Source organism: Mytilus galloprovincialis, chromosome 9 (assembly GCF_965363235.1).
Source record: "Mytilus galloprovincialis chromosome 9, xbMytGall1.hap1.1, whole genome shotgun sequence".
Lineage (NCBI taxonomy): Eukaryota > Metazoa > Mollusca > Bivalvia > Mytilida > Mytilidae > Mytilus > Mytilus galloprovincialis.
The window spans coordinates 71,632,154-71,652,448 of record NC_134846.1 but is presented as its reverse complement, the minus strand read 5'-3'; the positions used below and the strand labels follow the sequence as shown (position 1 = coordinate 71,652,448).

At 30.2% G+C, this 20,295-nt stretch overlaps 2 protein-coding genes across 6 annotated transcripts in view; one reads left to right on the top strand and one right to left on the bottom strand.

The window, feature by feature from the left end:
- Nucleotides 1-430: 430 nt before the first annotated feature.
- LOC143045839 (tRNA-dihydrouridine(16/17) synthase [NAD(P)(+)]-like) lies at nucleotides 431-18,264 on the bottom strand. Of its 2 annotated transcripts, none has more exons than XM_076218634.1 (12): nucleotides 18,113-18,264; nucleotides 15,941-16,178; nucleotides 15,352-15,511; nucleotides 15,113-15,225; nucleotides 14,478-14,560; nucleotides 12,963-13,066; nucleotides 12,440-12,584; nucleotides 3,876-3,972; nucleotides 2,866-2,957; nucleotides 2,246-2,441; nucleotides 1,719-1,794; nucleotides 431-848 (listed from the first exon to the last, which is right to left on the bottom strand). In XM_076218634.1, exons 1-12 carry the CDS (start codon nucleotides 18,235-18,237, stop codon nucleotides 553-555), a joined length of 1,725 nt encoding a protein of 574 aa, XP_076074749.1. In that variant the 5' UTR covers nucleotides 18,238-18,264; the 3' UTR covers nucleotides 431-552. The 2 variants fall into 2 exon arrangements, with proteins under 2 accessions (XP_076074749.1, XP_076074750.1); XM_076218635.1 differs by lacking the exon at nucleotides 18,113-18,264 and adding an exon at nucleotides 17,983-18,106.
- A 143-nt stretch (nucleotides 18,265-18,407) lies between these two features.
- Nucleotides 18,408-20,295, top strand: part of LOC143045838 (V-type proton ATPase 116 kDa subunit a 1-like) — a 32,617-nt gene continuing 30,729 nt past the window's right edge. For all 4 annotated transcript variants that reach the window (XM_076218633.1, XM_076218632.1, XM_076218631.1 and 1 more), the window contains exons 1-2: nucleotides 18,408-18,500; nucleotides 19,983-20,122. In XM_076218633.1, the coding sequence (XP_076074748.1) occupies nucleotides 20,003-20,122 (120 nt within the window). In that variant the 5' untranslated portion in view covers nucleotides 18,408-18,500; nucleotides 19,983-20,002. The remainder of the gene's footprint in view (nucleotides 18,501-19,982; nucleotides 20,123-20,295) is intronic.

Sequence of the window (20,295 nt, the reverse complement as noted above, 5' to 3'; positions counted from 1 at the left end):
AAGTTAGTTCTTATGTTTTGCTGTTGCACGACTACCCAGTCATGTGGAGGGTTGAGTGTTCGCAAGTATGTTTAACCCTGTCCCATTCTAACTGTGCCTATCCCAGTTTTTGTTTTTTTAATATTGAATTGTCATAATTCAGGCAGTTGACTTTTTTTTAACGGTTTCACATTTTGTCATGTTAGGGCCTTTTATAGGTAACTATTCCGAATGGATTTTGCTCATGACTGAGAGCTGCATGTGACCTATATTTGCTTAAATTCACTTCATTTTGATTCTTTTGGATAGTAGACTTCTTGGCAGTCATACCAAATCTTCTTATTTTATACTAAGTGAAAAAGAGAATAATATATAATGTCTGGCAATCAAACTTCATTGACTGAAATGTAAAACCAAAGTCTTTTGTTGCAGAAGTGACAAAAACTAACAATGATTTTTCTTTCAGCATAATTTAATAACAATTGATTTCATAACTTGTGAGGTATTAAAAGGTCAAATTTATTCAATAGTTTAAAAATTAATATAAAACAATAAATATTTTAATAAAACTTATCACAAACTGTTCGTAGAATCAGCTGATTGAACTCCGCAATGTTTCACACTATCTTCTAATGTCATGTTGACTATTGCTTGTTCTTTATCTTCTGTGTGTTTACATGATAAAAAGTCATAGGAAGAATTATTCAAACACTTTTCAGAATCTGATTTATCACAATCTTCTATTTGGTTCGTAACATTATTTTCAGACAGTCTTTCCAGAGCCGACTTTTCAATATTGTTTAATTCTTTTTCTTTTAGATCATTTTCCATCTCTTTCTCTTTTCGAGTTTTCACTAAAATATTATGTCCTGAAAAATATTTAAAATGTTGTAAATAAATCAAATTACAAAAGAATTGATACTATATATCAACCATAAAACTTTGAGAACTGATACTATTTCAACCATAAAACTTTGAGAACTGATACTATTTCAACCATAAAACTTTGAAAACTGATACTATTTCAACCATAAAACTTATACTCAATATCAAATTGATATAGCACTTTCTGAAAGGAAAGGGGATTTTTTTTTTTTTTAAAGATTATAAGTACCGGTATGATAACACATTTCCAAAATTTAGTTTTCAAAGTAAATGGATCATGACTTGAGGGAGGAGGGCCAAATCTCCACGGACAAATGAGATGTGTCAATACTTATACAACTGCATACTAAATATTATTGATCCAACATTAGTGGTTCCTCATAAATCTGACCCTGTCACAAACTTATACATTGTTGAAGTCACTGCCATTGATGCAGGAAACAGGATGACTAAGTCCCCCTTTTTCTATGTCTACCAGGCACGACAAAAAAATCTGAGACTGACATGAAAGTACAATTCTATGAGTTGGGAATGGAATGAAAACAGTGAAACTGTGAGCTATTAAATTTTCAACTACTTCGATGTCATGTGTTATAAAATGATGCAAGTGTTCTGTATTTTTTTATTTTTTTTTTAATAAACAGGAAGTTGTTACGTGATGAATCTGAAAATGCATTACATGCTATAACTGACTTATATAAACCCTGAAACCAGATTTCAAAAATCTTTCTGATATAGTTCCTGAGAAAGAAGTGACGAAAAATGTTCATGGGACGGTTGGACTGGGTGACATACGGACAGACAGGGAGGGGGGGGGTATCAGTATATACTTTGCTTTGGTATTAAAATATTACCTATACAGTCTAATGTTTCTGTCAACACTTTCTTCTTACAACAACTTTTACACAACTGGAAGTCGCATCGCTTACCCTACAATACAATCAGACTTTTACTTAAAAAACAGAAAAATAAAAATTTCTTTTGTGGTCTCAAATATTTGGAATACCAGAAATAACATAGTGAATAATATTCCTTTCTAATATATGTACTTTAAAGAAGTTTCAAATATATTTGGTTAAAGGTCATTTTATTCTAAAAACCCAGATATAAAATATTTAATTTTTTCATCGAGTATTTTTAAATTTCTGATTTTATATTCAAACTTTCCTTTTTTTAATCATTTAATAATTTTTTGTGATGAAATAGTTTTTATCATTCATGCTGCATCAACAAATGCACAAAAAATGCAATTCTTGAAAACTATAGTAATATAAAGCATATCATTAAACTGAAAATAGCAAACTGAAAACATAAACTGAAATAAAAAGCTGTATAACTTATATGCTGGTAAAATTAATACATTTACAATAAATGATCATACCCTTGGATTTGTGCATTCTACACATCTATCAAAACTCTCCCTCCCTGGAGTTCTATCAAAGTTTTTATATGGGTTTCTTAATTTCTTTTTTAACTTATTTTTCGACAGTCCTGCTAGTTCGGGTGGAGGGTTTTCCATATGTATCTGTCTCTTTGTAGGAACTTTCTTGGCAAGATTCTCTTCTGCTTGTTCAGGTCTGTAATGGAACACAAATTGTTGAAGCATATCTTAAGTCTGTTTGATTTAATTTCATATCATTTTAATAAGTCACTGGTAGTTAGGTTTATAACTATTCCAGGCAAAAATATTAAATAAGAGGGATGATTACATTTTTTATATCCACCCATTCATAATCTTTATTTTCATTTGCACACAATTGTGTTTGCCTCCACCCTTATTACCCACAGAAAAAAATATCATTTTCTGATCAACCCTTCAATATTTTTTTTCCAGGAATAGAACTTATATTTAAATTAGGTGAGTTTGAACAAAGTTGTAACATTGATTTTACACATTTTAACAATATGTATGCACTTATTATTACCTTACTCAATTTCAACAATCAGAGATTAACAGTGAGGTTTAGGCTACTTATATAGGTCTAACATAAGGGTACTTACGTAGGTCTAACATAAGGCTGACAGATCCAATATGGGTGAGGTAGATCAGATTTATATTCTTCTTTTCTTTCATTGTATTTTTTTATGTCTTCCTGAAAAGATAACTTTTAAGTCTTATTTTCGGTTCTTTTATAATCCTTTTGCATTTGAAATATGATGATAAGGTTTAGTTCTGTAATGGTTAAAAGTAGCTTGCTCAATGTTAAACATGTACTTTTATTTCTAAAATCTTGCCTTTATAAACATGTGCTTATATTTCTAAAATCTTGCCTTTATAAACATGTGCTTATATTTCTAAAATCTTGCCTTTATAAACATGTGCTTATATTTCTAAAATCTTGCCTTTATAAACATGTGCTTTTATTTCTAAAATCTTGCCTTTATAAACATGTGCTTATATTTCTAAAATCTTGCCTTTATAAACATGTGCTTATATTTCTAAAATCCTTGACTGTATCAAAATTTACAAATTTACAAAACTGTAACTGTGTTAATCAAATACCTGCACCAACTTTTTGACAATTCTATTGAGCAACTTAACAGACATCTTTCCTTTAACATCAACATGGCCTTTTTGGCCTCATAACAGAAAAACTTACTAAACATCTTTCTTTTAACAGCAATATACTGTGGGTTCATTTATTTTCGTGGATTGGGGTAAACCTGGATATTTGATTTCGTGGGCTAGCAACCTCTGTATACAAAGCTCATATGAAATTTGTAATTCTTTGAACATTTGCATTTGTGGTTCACCTGTACACAAGAAACCCACGTAAATTGGTTGTTGAGAATATAATGCAAATGTTAACGTTATGTTTCCCTTATTAACGTCTTTTGTTTTTGATGTTACTTTGTACCTTTGTATGGGCACCTTTGATATATAGATTTTGAGCATACAAGTAACACACTGCAAAGTATCTAGTTTTATTCGTTTATTACAATACATTGGTATCCAAGGAATAATAACGAATTCACAGTAGCCTTTTTGGCCATTCTACAGAGAAACTTACCAAACATCTTTCTTTTAACAACAACACAGCTGTTTTGAAACATTCAACAGATTTACCACTTCCTATCATTTCTCTGATATCTAAATGAACCTGTAATCTGAATATTACAAGGGAATAAGAATGTGGCCTTATTGAATACAATATAAAATAAAGCAATAATTTCAGTTAAGAATTCTTCTTTGATTTGATGTGAGAAAGGATAAAATGTCAAGTCATATTTAGTACTTGAACATATTGTTTTGATTTCTAACATTAGTGTTTTGTTAAAAAGATGTTTAAAATTTAGCATATTTTAATTTTTTGAAGAGGCAAACAGTTTTTGGTTTCAATCCATTAATCTATATCAGAGAAGATTTTCAAAGAAATGTTTTCAAACAATAGAAGAATGGATGCAAAGTGATTGCAATAGCTCACACTGTTTTCCTGGCAAGGTGAGCTCAAAAATTTTGAAAAATGCCATTCCTCCATCTTCAGTATAAGTTCAACATGCAAAAGTTGTCTACAAAATCTTTGAATAATATGCCATTGCCCATGATTGTAACAAATTTGCTCCTATGTCTAGCAGAAACTTCCTTAAATAATTAATGATTCTGATTTTGGAGCTATTTTCCTAAGACTTGTAGTTCAAGGGTTTGATTGGCTTGCTTGCTTAGTTTGTATGAATGTTTGCTCAAGCATTGTTATTAAGATTCAGTCAAGGTCATTAAAAACTTCCATTTTCATAATTTAGATTGACATCTACAATTAATCAATAGACAGGGCTTCATCTTGTATACATTAATTATAAGTTTATGTTATTTGAGAAATGACTGTAATATTTTTTTCTGTCTATTCGAAATAACATAAAAAATTTGGTGCACACTGAATAACCCACGTAGCGGGTTATTTAACAGTGTGCACCACATTTTTTATGTTATTTCGAATAGACAGAAAAAATATAACAGTCATTTCTTATAATTTAATTCTAAATTCCATTTTAAACCATAGAAAACCATGAAAAAACGTTGACGACGTCACGGTCACATGACTAAATTATGTCTATGGGCTGATAACAAAATAACGTCAGCCAATCAGAAGACGTGTTACTTCCAAAATTAAATTATTTGAGGTTAATTTAAAATTCTGAATATAATATTCAAAAGTTGGTATACATACACCAAAAGCAAACCAACCAAACTTTTAAACTACAAGCATGAGGAAAATAGCACTAAACAAGAATCTGTCCCCAGTACACGGATGCCCCACTCGCACTATCATTTTCTATGTTCAGTGGACCGTAAAATTGGGGTCAAAACTCTAAGGAACCATTCAATATTTATCAGATGGATGGGCCGGTACAAAATGGGGCGGGGCAAGCACTTTTTTTGTGGAAATATTTGGATGGGCCAGAACTTTTTTTTAATTATTTAGTGAATGGGCCAGAACATATTTTATAGGAAAAATTTTGCTATCAATTTTATTGGTGTGTAGGAAATTTCTTTTGTCTCAAAACATGTCTCAACAACTGGTAGCTTGTTTTCTGTCAATTTTAAGGATTTAATTAAGGAATAAAAAAGCTAGAATTTGACTTTATAGAATACCAAGTTGTTTAAAAGTTTGGTGTATTGCTGTTAAATTTATGGATTTAATTAACATGATTAATAGGTAAGAAAAAAAAGCTCAAATTTTCAGTTAAGGCTAAATTCAGATAGTCAACTTTAAATTTGTTTATAACTTTTTCTATCAACTTGGATTTTCATAAAACTCTAGAGCTATCTCATTTATATATTGATCTTATAGAAAGCCAGGTTGTTTGGTAGTTAGGTGTATATATATTGCTGTTAAATTTATGGATTTAATTAAAGGTAAGAAAAAAAAAGTTCAAATTTTCATTTTAGGCTAAATTCAGATAGTCAACTTTAAATTTTTTCATAACTTTTTCAAATCAACCTGCATTTTCATAAAACTCTACTGCTATATCATTTTTATATTGACCTTACTGAATGCCAGACTGTTTAGTACTTTGTTTTTGTTTTTTTTTTTGCTGTCATTTTTATGGATTAAGTTAATAGGTTAAAAAAAGATACAATTTTAAGTTGACTAAATTCAGATGGTCACCTTTAAATTTTTGTATAACTTTTTCAAATCGACTTAGATTTTCATATAACTCTACAGCTATCTCATTTATATATTGATCTTACAGAATGCCAGGTTGTTTGATAGTTAACTGTTTATCTTTCAAATTTAGGGAATTCATTAATAGGCGAAAAAGGTTGCATCAAAGTCAAAAAGATGTCTGCCTATATTTGCTTAAAAAGACCATAATTTCTTTTTGAAAAGTAGAATAGATAAAGGAACATTGATATTTGAACTATAAACAAGCTCTGTTATTAGGACAAAAATGGTAATTTTTGAAATCTCAAGAAGAGATTTTATATGAATTTATAGGGTTAAATATACTTACCATGAAATTACATTTATATTATATAGAATATGTTTGCTTTCACAACATGTTCTCATCGCAATTAACTAGATGATTAAAAATTACATCCATGAGATGTACTCACCTACGTCATAGTTCACCTGTGTAACATACACTAGCTTTAGTTTTAATTTGTCGTTTAATTGAATAATTTCAATTAAGTGAACAAAAAACTGAATTTATTCCAGGGGTGGTGGTGGATTGTGGTAAGTATATTTAACCCTATAAATTCATATAAAATCTCTTCTTGAGATTTCAAAAATTACCATTTTATATGAATTTGGTTAAATATACTTACCATGAAATTACATTTATATTATATAGAATATTTACTGATTAACAAGCAGTATTTCATTTGGTGGAGGATAAATTCTCTCACACACATACAATTTCAACATATAAAAAAATTATGTGAAATTTTTTAAAAAGTAACTCCATTAAATTTTGTAAATACGGATATTAGTAAAAACCGAAATTACTGAATTTATTATACAATGAAGCTATGCTGCATAACTATATGTATCAATGGCAAACTTTGCAGATTGTATAAATACAAGTATGCAAAATTAATAGACTTGATGTAGAGTTGTCTCAATGGCACTCACATGTATATATATACCCCATCTTTCTATATCTGATGAATAAATAATCTGCAGGTCAGTATAGAAATAATTATATTAAAGCTCCTTCATTATGAGCTAAATGTGTTGTAATATTTATGCAACAGTAAATAAGCATTTATTTCTGAATAGGTTGTTCTTGTTGCTTGTACAAATCAACAAGAACTAATCCAACCTTAATTTCATTACTTTCCACTTTGAAACTTAAGTTTATTTGGAAACATTATTACCTTTCTTTAACTTTCCATTGTTTTCTCTATATTAATATAATAACAGATAATATATGATTGCTGTCGTCTTTTGATAACCTGATCAATATCACCTCTTTCGAAATAAATTCTTTTCTACTTAATTAAAGAATTATAATCAATTAAAATATACTTTGTAAATAGGTGTCCTTAATACAATCAAAGTTTATTAAAGACTCAAACCAAAGTTGTTTCATGATTATGCTAAATCTGGATTAATCTTTAAACTTTTTTAAAGTTATAGTCCCTGATAATTTGCTTCTCTGCTAGATATACTACTTTTAATATTTTATAGATTTAGAATAAAATATTTTTATCAAGAGAAGTCTTGTACTATTGTATAATGACAATTCTCTAAACTGACTAAATTTTAAAAATCTGATAAAATTTCTATGAGTGGTAGAGCCTTTGAATACAATGTCTACCATTTCAACCATGAACAATATTTTTGTTTTGTATTGGACTACTCAAGTGTAAAAATACAGAAATGGACAAATCAGTGGAAAAGTTTCAGTATACATGTTTCCATTGATATACTGCTTCCACAGAACATTTGGATGTTGAGCTGAATTAAAGCCATGATTGTTGTCCTTATAAGTCCAAAAAGAATGCTAACAGATGATTTTCTCCAGCTATGAAAAATCTGTCTAAAATAAAATGTTTTGATATTTCTAATTAACATTCACAACGGTTAACTTTCTAGAATATCTTGCCATGTACAGTTCCAAATTTAAAGAAACAAAAATTTGACATAATGAACAACTCTTGTATGTTGCTCTTGACAATTGTTTATATTAATTTCAGAAATTATTTCGCTATCAGAAATACTAAAATGCAACTTGTCAAATATAGTTCTATAGTTGTATTTAAAGAAAAACACTTGTTTGGCAATATGGAAAACACTTGTACCAACTTGCAGTATCCTTAAGTGTTCTTAGTTATTTCAGAAATGGTTTCACTATCAAAAATGCTCATTTTATTTCTGTCTTGGTTCACCTCATCTGAATCCTATACATTCTGATATGATTCAATATATATCAACCAAACAGCTTTTGGTAGTATTTTGTGACTTCAACCCAGTCATTTGGTTAACTTAGTCACTCAGAAGAATTTTGCATTTGTCCCCAGATTTGGCAAAAACAAAATTAATGTGATTTAAATAATCACATCTTTCAAAACAATATTGAATCAAAATTCAAAGTAATTGTTTAAAATAAACACATTTCAATTTTGTGTAGCATATTCTTGCATAAGATACTAACTGTATGCTATATATTTATATTATTCTGGCTGGTAATATGGAAATTGAAAAGTGAATAATTACCATAAATTCCGAGGTTAAAAACACATGCATTCGGAAAACCTTCCTGCATATAGATAATATACAACTTGACTTTGACCAGACTAGATTTTTGTAACTTTATGCTTATAATGAGCAAAAATAAAAATAAACAGTGACATTTTAATATTTAGGTATAATATTAAGAAAATGTCTAGCATTTGATTTGATATAATCATGGAATTATCATACTATATTTTACTTCCATGTACTATTCTTAGACTATTGAAAGCTATTTGCTAACTATTAATCAGTCTTTTAAATAAATTGCTTTTCCTACATTTTGCTGTAAGATTAACTGCTTCTACACTGGTGCTAAAATTTGAGAACCAATTGAAATGTATATATATTATATGTTTATATTGGTACATCATGTGTTACTCCAAAAAAAACCTCTTCTTTTTTTCTGCATCTCGTAAAGACTGACTAAATAAAAGGTTTATATAAAGAGCTGTATAATAGATAGTTTCAAATCTTGAGAACTACTTCAATTTCCTAGACCATGTCTAGCATTTTAAATAAATCCTGCATCCACAATGCTTTAAATCTTATTTATTTATTTACCAATATTTTACTAATTTTTTTTTTTTACAAGATCTAAATTAATGATAATCTTGTTTCTATAAATCAGCATATTTGAGTCCTCTATACTTCAGAATTCTGAATCAATATTTAACTCTAGGAAAAACAATGTGTAGCCATTGCATAAACTGTTGGGTTCTACCAATCTCACATTAAGAATAAAACGGACCCAATGAATGAATCCTTATAGCAGAAACTTGCCCATCTGTTGGCATTGCTTAGAAAACTTAAGATGTAAATTAAGGCATAATTTTCTATCTTTAAAAGAGCATCCAAACTCCTTTTGCTTTCATGATTGGAAGATATATGTATAATTTGACAGTGATTCCCATATAGTGAAGGTAAGATAGTCTCTTAAGTCTTACGTTATCACCTCTTTTTTTTTTTTTTTTTTTTTTTTTTTTTTTTTTTTTTTGTACTCAAAACAAAACAGAATTAGTACATATTATATTTAATAAATGCATTGGCAATGTACACTCTGAATTATGTAATCAATATATAAGCCATTACCTTGAATGAGTCTTTGTGAAATGCATCATGGCATCCCCTAAATTCTTTATTCAATAGACAATCTAATGTTTACATAAAAACATAAAAACCTTTGTTTCCTTACTGCCGACAAAAACAAACAATTGGTTATAGCAGTTCATACTTATAATATTCATGTTCTTCTTGTCATAAGTAAACTGACCATGAAATTTAATATAAGTAAAAAGAGTTGTCACAAGCTATCAACTGTATTTAGAACAGTGCTCCATTCTTACTGTCTCCATGTCTGTTAGAGCATTGGAGAATTATTTATCAGTAAAAAAAATAATTAAATATTTACAGCAATTTGCTGTTCTGGAAAAATATTTCAGGCTTCTACGAATTACTGTCCTGATTTAAACTGGACATATTTAAAAGAAGTATGTATTGGTATGCTTAAACTACAATCACATTTGTATTGTACTAGATAACAATGTATCATTTTCAGTGTCTTTAATATCTGTCTTGACTATTTCCAGACACTTGTTCAATATATTATCAATATGAGCAAATATGTTAATTGACTAAACTGTTGGTTCATCACAAAAAACAATGTGCAACCAAATATTAGCTATGCTTGTGTTGTTTTAAAATATAATAAAAGTAGACATAATGTTCCCTGGGTGGAAGGATGTCTAGAAAAGTCAGATAGACCTGGACTTAAATTCACTAGTCTGATTCTAATTTATTCTATTTGCAACAATCATCCACGTGCAATTCTATGCTCCATAAATATCAATGGGCAATAAATAAATAGTTATGTATTTAATTTTATGTAAGATATCAAATCTGTATTTTATTAGAATGGATGCAACTTACAGATTCTAAATCATGCATGTTGTTCTAGTTCCTATGTTTCCTGTATGAAACATGTCAACATTAATCAAATAGACTTGGGCAAAATCCCTATTCTATTTTAAGTCTATAGTGATCCATTGAGCACGTTTTATTTTCAATAAATATGGTTTATGTTCCCTGAATGGAAGGTTAACCAAATAAACATCATCAGTTGTGGGCAAAATCCCTATTCTGATTGTGATGTATTTATCAACTGTTAAAACAGTATCACTGTTGGTCTACGCTCCCTGTATGGAACGTTTTCCAAATAAAACAATCAGAAATGGGCAGATTCCCTTTTCTGATTGAAATCTATTGAACCAATTGAGGTTCTAGTCACAATAGTGGTATACGCTCCCATACAGACGTTATCCACATTAAAATAATCAGATCTGGTCAAAATACCTATTCTGATTTAATAGTTATGTGTTTACACAGTCTCGTGTACCAGGTGTACACGTAACAGACTGCAAATTGTAAACAATCGAACCAATTGAGGTTCTAGTGACAATAGTGGTATACGCTCCCATACGGACGTTTTCCACATGAAAAACAATCAGATCTGGTCATAATACCTATTCTGATTTTAATATAGTGATGTGTTTACACAGTCTCGTGTACAGACTGCAAATTGTAAACAATCGACTTTATCCAAACTTTACACTCGACCCGTTTCGTAGCATTGCTCTAATGCAGTGAAAAATCCGGTCAGCTGAGCGTAAAAAAAAAAAATAAACATCCGTTTAAATATATATCTTTTTAAAAACGTAGCACTCACGTAACATGTCCGATTTTGACAGCTAAATTCTGCCTTTCCTCGGACCCGATTTAATGTTTGAAAATGGCGGCTAAACAAAGGTCATTTTCTATGTCGTCGTATTTCCAGACTCGTAAGCTGTAAAAATGACGAAAACGTGCATATCAGAAACTTGGCAGAAGCGCTGTATTCTGATTCACATTAAATTAATCGTATATCGATATTCCGAAAACAAATAATGTCTTTTATAAAACATAAGGATTTTCAACAGTAAACTGTTAAAAATCCTTGCCGACGAGAAACATGCGTTCTCTTGAACGCAAAAATTAAAACTAAAGCTAGTGTATGTTACACAGGTGAACTATGACGTAGGTGAGTACATCTCATGGATGTAATTTTTAATCATCTAGTTAATTGCGATGAGAACATGTTGTGAAAGCAAACATATTCTATATAATATAAATGTAATTTCATGGTAAGTATATTTAACCAAATTCATATAAAATCAGTAATTCAGTATATGATAATATGTTTACTAGTCAAAGAGTTATTGTCCCTTAATCTAAATTATTTCCTTTATTTTAAATCAATATTGTTTTTGAGGCTGCACATATAAAATCAAATCTGTACATGTATATTCAAACTGGTTAAAAAAAACAATAAAATGTATGGTTCTGATACACACATAAATTTATACATATATATGGAATTAACTAGCACATTTCAAATTTTGTATTGATTTCAAGACACAAAAATTTAAAAACTTTAAAATAGAAAAAGAGCCTAAATCATTTTTGATTGTACAGTTTAAGAGGGGCAAGGACTTTTTTATAGATTTTTTTAGTTGGGCAAGGACTTTTTTCAGAATTTAAAAGGATGGGCATTAACTTTTTTAATGAAACAATATTAAGAATGCACCGGCCAATCCATCTGGTAAATATTGAACGGTCCCTTAAATTTGGCATTAAAATTAGAAAGATCATATCACAGGGAACATGTGTACTAAGTTTCAAGTTGATTGGACTTCAACTTCATCAAAAACTACCTTGACCAAAAACTTTAACCTGAAGAGGGACAGACGGACAAACAAATGAACAGACCAGAAAACATAATGTCCCTTTACTATCGTAGGTTGGGCATAAAAAGATAATTTTTGAACTGTAATGAAATATTCCAAATTGAACAAACTTACGCATGCTGGAACATTTTAAATAGATGACCTCTGACATAAGACACAGGGCATGGATATTTATCTACAAGTTGAAGGTATTCTTCACCCATCTGATAAACTGGTGGATCTATACCTTTGAATAAGGCAGGGTTGTGCAAATTTCCCTCTATAAAAAGGAAGTTGACAATATAAATTATCAATTAGTTTGAAGACTAAAGAAAATATGGTAATGTTATAATAACCTTAAGTTAAATTTTTTTGTGCTATTTTGGTTGAATTTTCATTGTGATAAATCACACATCTATTTTTATCATGAATATTAGATTTTCTGTTTAAAATTTCACCAAAAGAGAACTAAAATAACAAAGCTCTATCTAACCAACCAATGAAGTTATTACCATTTGATATTCTGAATAACTCCTCATTCATTACATACTAATTTAACATTTTTATTCTTTCTAAAAAGAACAAATTTGTCTATATTTGAGAGATAAATCACATTGTTTTAAAATTACATGATAAGGGGAGACAATTTCCATTTTACCTGCAGTCATCACACCATGTACACCAGTGTCCTTAATACATCTGTCCACATCTGGCAGGTACTGGATATTACCATTAGCATATACAGGTATCTTTAAATGCTCTCTATAACACATTTATCTAATTTAAACAGGCATATGCAAAGGTTATGACATATAATTGTTACATGTTTGTTTATTTTCTAAGAGAACTTTGTAATGGGTTTTTTCATAGTTTTTTTTTACAGAAAATCAACATTTTTGATAAAATTCTTTCAGCAAGGTAAACTGTAATGAATAGGTTATTCTCTTGTTCAGAGCTATGTTAAATTCCGAGCAATGTAAAATACTCGGTACTAAATGACAAGTTAATAATGACAGCAGCTGTAGTTTTAATGAAGTAGTATCACACATTACATAGTTCAGCAGACATAACACGGCTTAAATGTTTGTCCAAATACATGTACAGCTATACAGATGTAAATTAGGATTTTTGTGGGTAAAATCCTTGTTCATGAAATATGCCTGAGGGCGATATGAAGATTTGTTCACCCAAGAATATTCATATTTCACGAGGGCTGTGCCCGAGGGAAATATGATTTTTCTAGGGTGAGAAAATCTTCATATCTCCCGAGGCCAAGGGAAATGAATGTTTTATTCCACTGCCTATACTTTTTTTTACTTCTGAACAAAAGATATTAGTTTACATTATTGTTTTCTTATCCGTTTTTTTTTTTATATATATAACTAAACACAACATACACAATGATTATAAGAACTGATTAAAAGTTAATTATTCATTTACTTCTGTTTTAAGATCTGAAATAGTTTTAAAAAACGAAATTATTTTACTATCTTTAAACAAAAATTAAAACATTAACTGTGGGTAACATTGCTGAAGGCAATCCCGACGTTCATAGGTGAATATGATATTTAGAAGGAATATGAAGTTTTGTTTCATGTCACGTGCAATCGTTTCAACCAATCAGACATTGATTCCGCTATCAAAATCAATATGCAGCGGAATAATATCTATTATTCCAAATACATGCAACTATTTATATAGATGGTACAGAACACGAGGAGGTATAATATGGCAAAAGAAATCTGGTTTGACTCTAGGTCACTGTTTTGTCAAAAAATCTGTAAAAAAAAACCATTTAAGCAGACCTGGCTTGCTAATAATATTTCGCTAGCAAAACAATCAAGACACATTTACTTCCAGTCAATATGAATGGACTGCTGTAACTATAGGGTAATACTTGAATGACAAAGAAACACAGTTTGGTCAATTTTCACCTCTCAAGGTTGTATCAAAATGGAAAAAATATACCATTTTTCAATAGGGGTTGGTTCCACCAGAAAATAATGCAAGAAGTTGTGGTCTCATTGGCTTTTACTATGGACTTGCCAGTGAATTGGAAACTGTGCTTTTAACCATAAGAATGGACAAGTATAAGTGTCTTGTTGACTAAAAGTCTAAATACTTTACAAAATCAGCTACCTGACAGAATTTTCATTTTCATATTTGATGTTACCTGACTGCCTTTATATGTTCCCAAGTTGCTAATCCAGTATTTAATCCTTTCTGTTCTCTTGTTCTACCATGGACTGTTAACAGCTGAAATATAATGCCGATATAGTAGTCTTGTATAAAACTGATGAAAATTACTGGATTCCAGTAAGTATCAAAGTAAAATAAAATTTTAGATTTTGAGAATTATGGTAGCAGTTTCATACAAAATAAATGTTATCAATCAAAGCATCAAATAGTGATTTAAACTGTCTTTATTAAGAACATCTGACTCAAATCAATTGCCTGTTCCAATTATAAAATATTCCGGGATAAGGACATCTCATTTAACTTCAGGAACTTTGAAACCTCTATCAATGAATTGCCTGACATTTTTTTTGATCATCTATTAGTATTGTTGTTTGAAGTCCAAATTAATACAAGGACATACTGTAAATTCTGAAATTATTGCAAGCATTTATTATTGCAATCTTGTCAATTCAAGAGTAAAATGCGATTTTTTTATCTTTAAGATATTGACCAAAAATCCTGTTTAAATCATATAAAATTTTTAAAAATGCGAGTTTAAATTATTACAATTATCACCCTGTTGCTTTTTTTACAATAATTTCTGAATTTACGGTAGTGACCAAAACTTACTTGACATCCAGCTTTCTCTAACATCTGTGCATATAAAACAGTCTTCTGTATACTTTCAAATATTCTCACTTTACAAGTTATTGGTACTTTTAAATTTTCATGGCAGACTTTTACTGTAAAAGAAAAGATTTTTTTTAGTATTTTTTTTCATTTTTAACAACTTTTACACAAAATGAAACAAGCAGAATATTCCATCAATATTTAACACTGTCAATCTACCTTACACTTACATGACTTACCCATTTTCTCTATAAGGTCCCATTCATCCTGTAGAAATGCCCCATAGTGACCACGCTTAGCAATGACCTGTGGACAGCCTAGGTTTAGGTCAATTGCATCACAGTGATCCTGAGCCAACAAACCTGCTTTCAGTAAAACCTCAGGATCATTGGCACAAAACTGTAAAAAAGAACACAAAAAAAAAGTGGAAATGACACAGCTAGTTCAAGATTTGTCACCAGTAAATGCTGGATGTTCAGGAAATGTTTATTCAGCCTCAACTTTAATTTTTTTTTATATCAAAATATTTGAACCAATTCAATACAATGTAGTTTTAAGTACATTAATGGATTAAAATTAAGTGATTTTTCTTAAAGACAAAAATTTGATCATGTTGATACATTCAGATTCTGCTCACCTTAACCATGTTTGGAACAAGTTTGGAGTTTCTTCTAACCTACAGATATATAAAATATTGATTCCCTACAATCATGGAGGGTTTCTTCTCACTTAGAAAAATGGTTTAATTTTGGCACAAACAAAAAGACTTTCTGCTCACCATGACAAACGATAGTCAGCTATGGGACAAAATGATAATTTTCTGCTCACCTGGATAATTAATGGTCTATCTTCAGGGCATGATTGGAGAGAGTCTGCTCTGTAATTAGCATCTCTGCAAAACACAGACGAATGGAGCATAGGAGTATAACACAATTCTGCTCCATATCTTCTACTCAACATTCTCCAAGCCAATTCACTCTGGTCCACCATTGGAGCAACAATATATTTTGCAGACTTTAGTGTCTTTTTCCAAAATTCAAAACCTTCCAACTTTTCCATTTTGCTTCTGAATAAAAATAATAATCAAAACATATGTTAATTTTATACAAAGTGTATCTTTTCTGTATATAAATTTTATTCAATAAAAAAGTTGTTGGATAATTGAGTGCACTTGAAAGTGAAACAAAGGTAAACCATGTGATTGACTGATTCAATCAACAAATTATACATGTTATACAGTTAAAAACAATCATTAACATGTATTTTACACCTACAATTTTACAAAAACAAACCAATCTGAACATAAATACATATGCACGAGTTCTTTACTTATATCTTTATTTATTTTAATATTGGGTTATATGACCATTTGCAGTCTTCGGAGGTCACCTCAATGGTGAAATTAGATAGTGTCTATGATCCAGACCATATGAGTATTTGGACCATATGAGTATAATATTCGTTTGGTTATTAACTGGCCGGACCATATGAGTATTTGGACCATATAGGTATTTTTTTTCTTCAAATTACATTATAATCGTTTCAATAATACAAAAACTTTTATCTAAAAAAAACAGTGATGGTTACATGAAAATTTATTAAGCTAGCCTTTATGCAGCTGCGTACGCTGATACCGAGATCTTTGGCCATTCTAATGTATACAGTGTTTTTAAGAAGCTCTAGATCTCAAATATCGTAAAATGACTGCAATACACCCTATTTACAAGACAACTTAAATAAACTATGTTACTTCCCAGTGACTTCTTGTGTAACAGTTCATTAAGAAATTTTTGTTTTTTTATTTTTTTTAGTCCACATATTGCCATTCACTCGTAATAACAAATCGGTAATGACCATCGGTAATGACCATCCGTATAAAATGAGTTTACTATAAATTTGACAATTAAGTAAAATTAACTCTGTGTCTAGATCTTATTTTTATTTAGCTTATCTTTTTATTATAATTTAATAATAAAATTACCTATATGATAGCGTCTTTTTAATGAACGGTCATACCATATTAAAAATTAAAAGTAAACTGTAACAGAGTGTTAATTACCCCGACCATACACGTACGGTCGGACCATACGCGTATGGTCAGACCATATGAGTATATACCCATATGGTCATGACCATACGTGTATGGTCAAAATACTCATATGGTCTGGAACATCTACACTAAACTGCACATGAAATGCTGATACATATTATTTAGTCTTTGCATTATAAATTATTTAGCTTAGACTTTTCATAATTCAGATGTCATTTTAGTATATTATAAATCATAATCATGAGAATTTGAGTCAAATTGGTGAAAATTTGAATCAAATCAGTGAAAATGCCCCTTAATAAAAGTGAATGAGAATATAGGTGACAGACTCTTGGCGACAACAGGTTTGTGGGCACATGTGATTGTTGGCAAACAGACCTGTATTCCATTTATACAGGTTTCATTACTACTTTTAGTCTGTGCCATCATACATGTATATACACCTTATCGTTATTCCTGGCTGACCCGAGAATCTGTCCCGCATGAACGATTGACGTCATACAACAATCACTATTCCCTTGTGGCATCAGATATTTTATATCATGACGTCAAAGTTTAACGGGAACCTGTGTGATGTCCAGTAATAGCGATAAGGTGTATTGGGACATAACAGCTGTTCCCGTAAAATTTTGACATTCCCCCCAAAAGTGAGTTGTATGAGGTGACATAAATTCTAGGTTAAGTGTCACATATTCTCAAATATCTGTGAGGTTTAATATAGTAAATTTCAAATTAATCAGAGACTAACTGCATAAAATACGTAAGTAAATTGTGTAAATATAATTATAGTCAAGAAATCATCAATGAAAATATAAGCTACCTGTGTCTCTAATCTAAAAGGAATAAATTAGGGTTTCCATGGGAGATTGTCTCATGTGAATAATACTTCACATAACTTCAATTTTGGTTCATGCCTTTTGTTTATGATTATATCATTTACATTCACTTACAAAATATTACAACGAAAACGTGCAATCTTCTTCAATCTATAAAGCCCTACGAAAACTCGAGAGAAGTTACGTATGGACAACTGGGAAAATATCAAAATGTCAAACATGTCAAAATCAGCTGTCATTTACATTTTTGTTTTAAGCAGTAATTAAACATTTATATATATTTTTTTTTTTTTAAATATTAAAGTTTCGTTCTTTTTTCCCAATTCGATAGCTATAGATTGTTATAAAGACGAATTAGAATATTTTTTCAAGCATTTTACTAGTTTCCGAATATTTTCCGTTGTTGTTTTTTTCATGACATATCTGGATTTTGATCATTTGGGGCATGAGATTACTCACATGATAATATTGGGAAGTTGAGAAAGTTTCAGTCTAAGAGGTGGTAGGTACTCTATTTTAAGAATTTGAATAAGTTAAGCTTACAAATGAATAATCAAGAAGGAGAATACTTATTTAGTAAGTTGACTTTGAAGAAATGAAGATCTTGCTTGATAGGCAGAGGAATATTTTGGTATTTTTTTGCTTTTCGTCCAGTTGCAAATATTTCAGGCATAAAATTCATGACTGGAACTTATTAACAATAAACATGATATAATACAATTAGAAGATTTTTCAAGTAAGGGATGGACTGTAATTAAGGGAAAGACATATTTACTGCCACTGAGAGTTGTTACAAGATGTTTTTATTTATTTTTAATGTGCAGATGAAGAGTGTGGCAATTTCTTTATACAAGTCATTGGATTAATTTGTTATTGTTTTGTGACGTGTTGTCTTGCTTTGTTTGAGTTTGATTTGGTATGCCCTATTCAGATAGTACAAGGTTGCAGTATTATACATCTTGGACAGTTGAGTGGACGCATCACTTTAGCTAGTTATATGAGGGAGGGTAGGAGGGGTCCTGATCCCGAAATCACGGGCTTAAAAACACATAATCCTGAGGTCCCAAATTTAAAAAAACAAAATCCAGACATCCCGAAATTCGATAAAAAGAATTCCCGGATCCCAAAAGAGTCAATTCCGAAATCCTGAGCTTAAAAACACCTGATCCCGGAGTCCAGATAAAGGTCATATCCCCCCTATCATATATAGGAACTGTAGATGTCCAAAAGACAAGGATGCATAATTCTGTACCCAGTCAACCAATGGAGTAGAATAATATACATTGTACTGTTCATGTATGAACTATATTTTAGTATTTGCAAACTATAGTAACATTCTGTCAGAGCTAATTGGCGGCACATGCCATATGAACTTTCTAGGTTCTACTGTTGCAGACAGAGTAAGATTGTCCAAAGATAAGTTTATAGGAGCATCTGGTCCTTTTGCTCTCTGATACCAGAAAATGCTGCTTTACATTGCTTCAAAAACATTGGCTGCTTCGTTGTTCTCACATTAATGGCCATGTAGCAATATCAATAGCAATATTTCAAAAATGAATTGAACCCCAAAAAAACATCTGTTGGTACAAAAAATTTGGGGAAGGGGGATTTACTGCTGAAGTCTCTTTCCTTTTTGTCTAATGTATATATGTTTAGTTTAATGTCCAGTGGAAAATATTTAATTTCAGGATTTTTTTCATTCAAATTTACTTACTTTCAATGTTATCATAACATACATGAATTAAACAATGTTAAAGGCTTATGGACTTATCAAATTATTCAGTTGTCGTAATTATGCTGAGTTAAAAGTATGATTCAGGCATTGTGTCAGGTAATTTATGAGTCATGTGAGTATAACCTTTGATTTTAAAAAAGCTAAAAAAAATTGTTGATATCAATGTTCATCATGTTCATGGTCTTTGTGAAAAAAGGCACTTCTTTAAGTTTGATGAGATCATCTACAAATTTTGATTATATTTTGCAGGTAACTAACAAGAATTCAAGATGTCTGGTTCACTCTTCCGCAGTGAAGAGATGAGTCTTTGTCAGATCTTCCTTCAATCAGAAGCTGCATATGCATGTATATCACAGTTGGGAGAACTTGGACTTGTACAGTTTAAAGATGTGAGTACAAGAAGTAGAAAATTAGTTACTTGTGAACAGGGGATTTAAAGTTATAAATCAAACCTTTAATATTTCCTTAAATGTGTTATTGGTATTTATTAAAAGGTAAGATGGATACATTAAATACTTCCTTTCAAGTTTAAGGGTTAGTGCCTTGTGCAGTATAATTTAAA

Excerpts from the sequence above, each read along its gene's own strand:
- LOC143045839 (XM_076218634.1), bottom strand. The coding sequence starts at position 18,237 with ATGACAGCTGATTTTGACATGTTTGACATTTTGATATTTTCCCAGTTG. Across the intron at positions 14,561-15,112 it reads TAGAGAAAGCTGGATGTCAA|CTGTTAACAGTCCATGGTAG; the intron begins GTAAGTTTTGGT and ends ATTATATTTCAG. Across the intron at positions 849-1,718 it reads AGAAACATTAGACTGTATAG|GACATAATATTTTAGTGAAA; the intron begins GTAATATTTTAA and ends AATATTTTTCAG.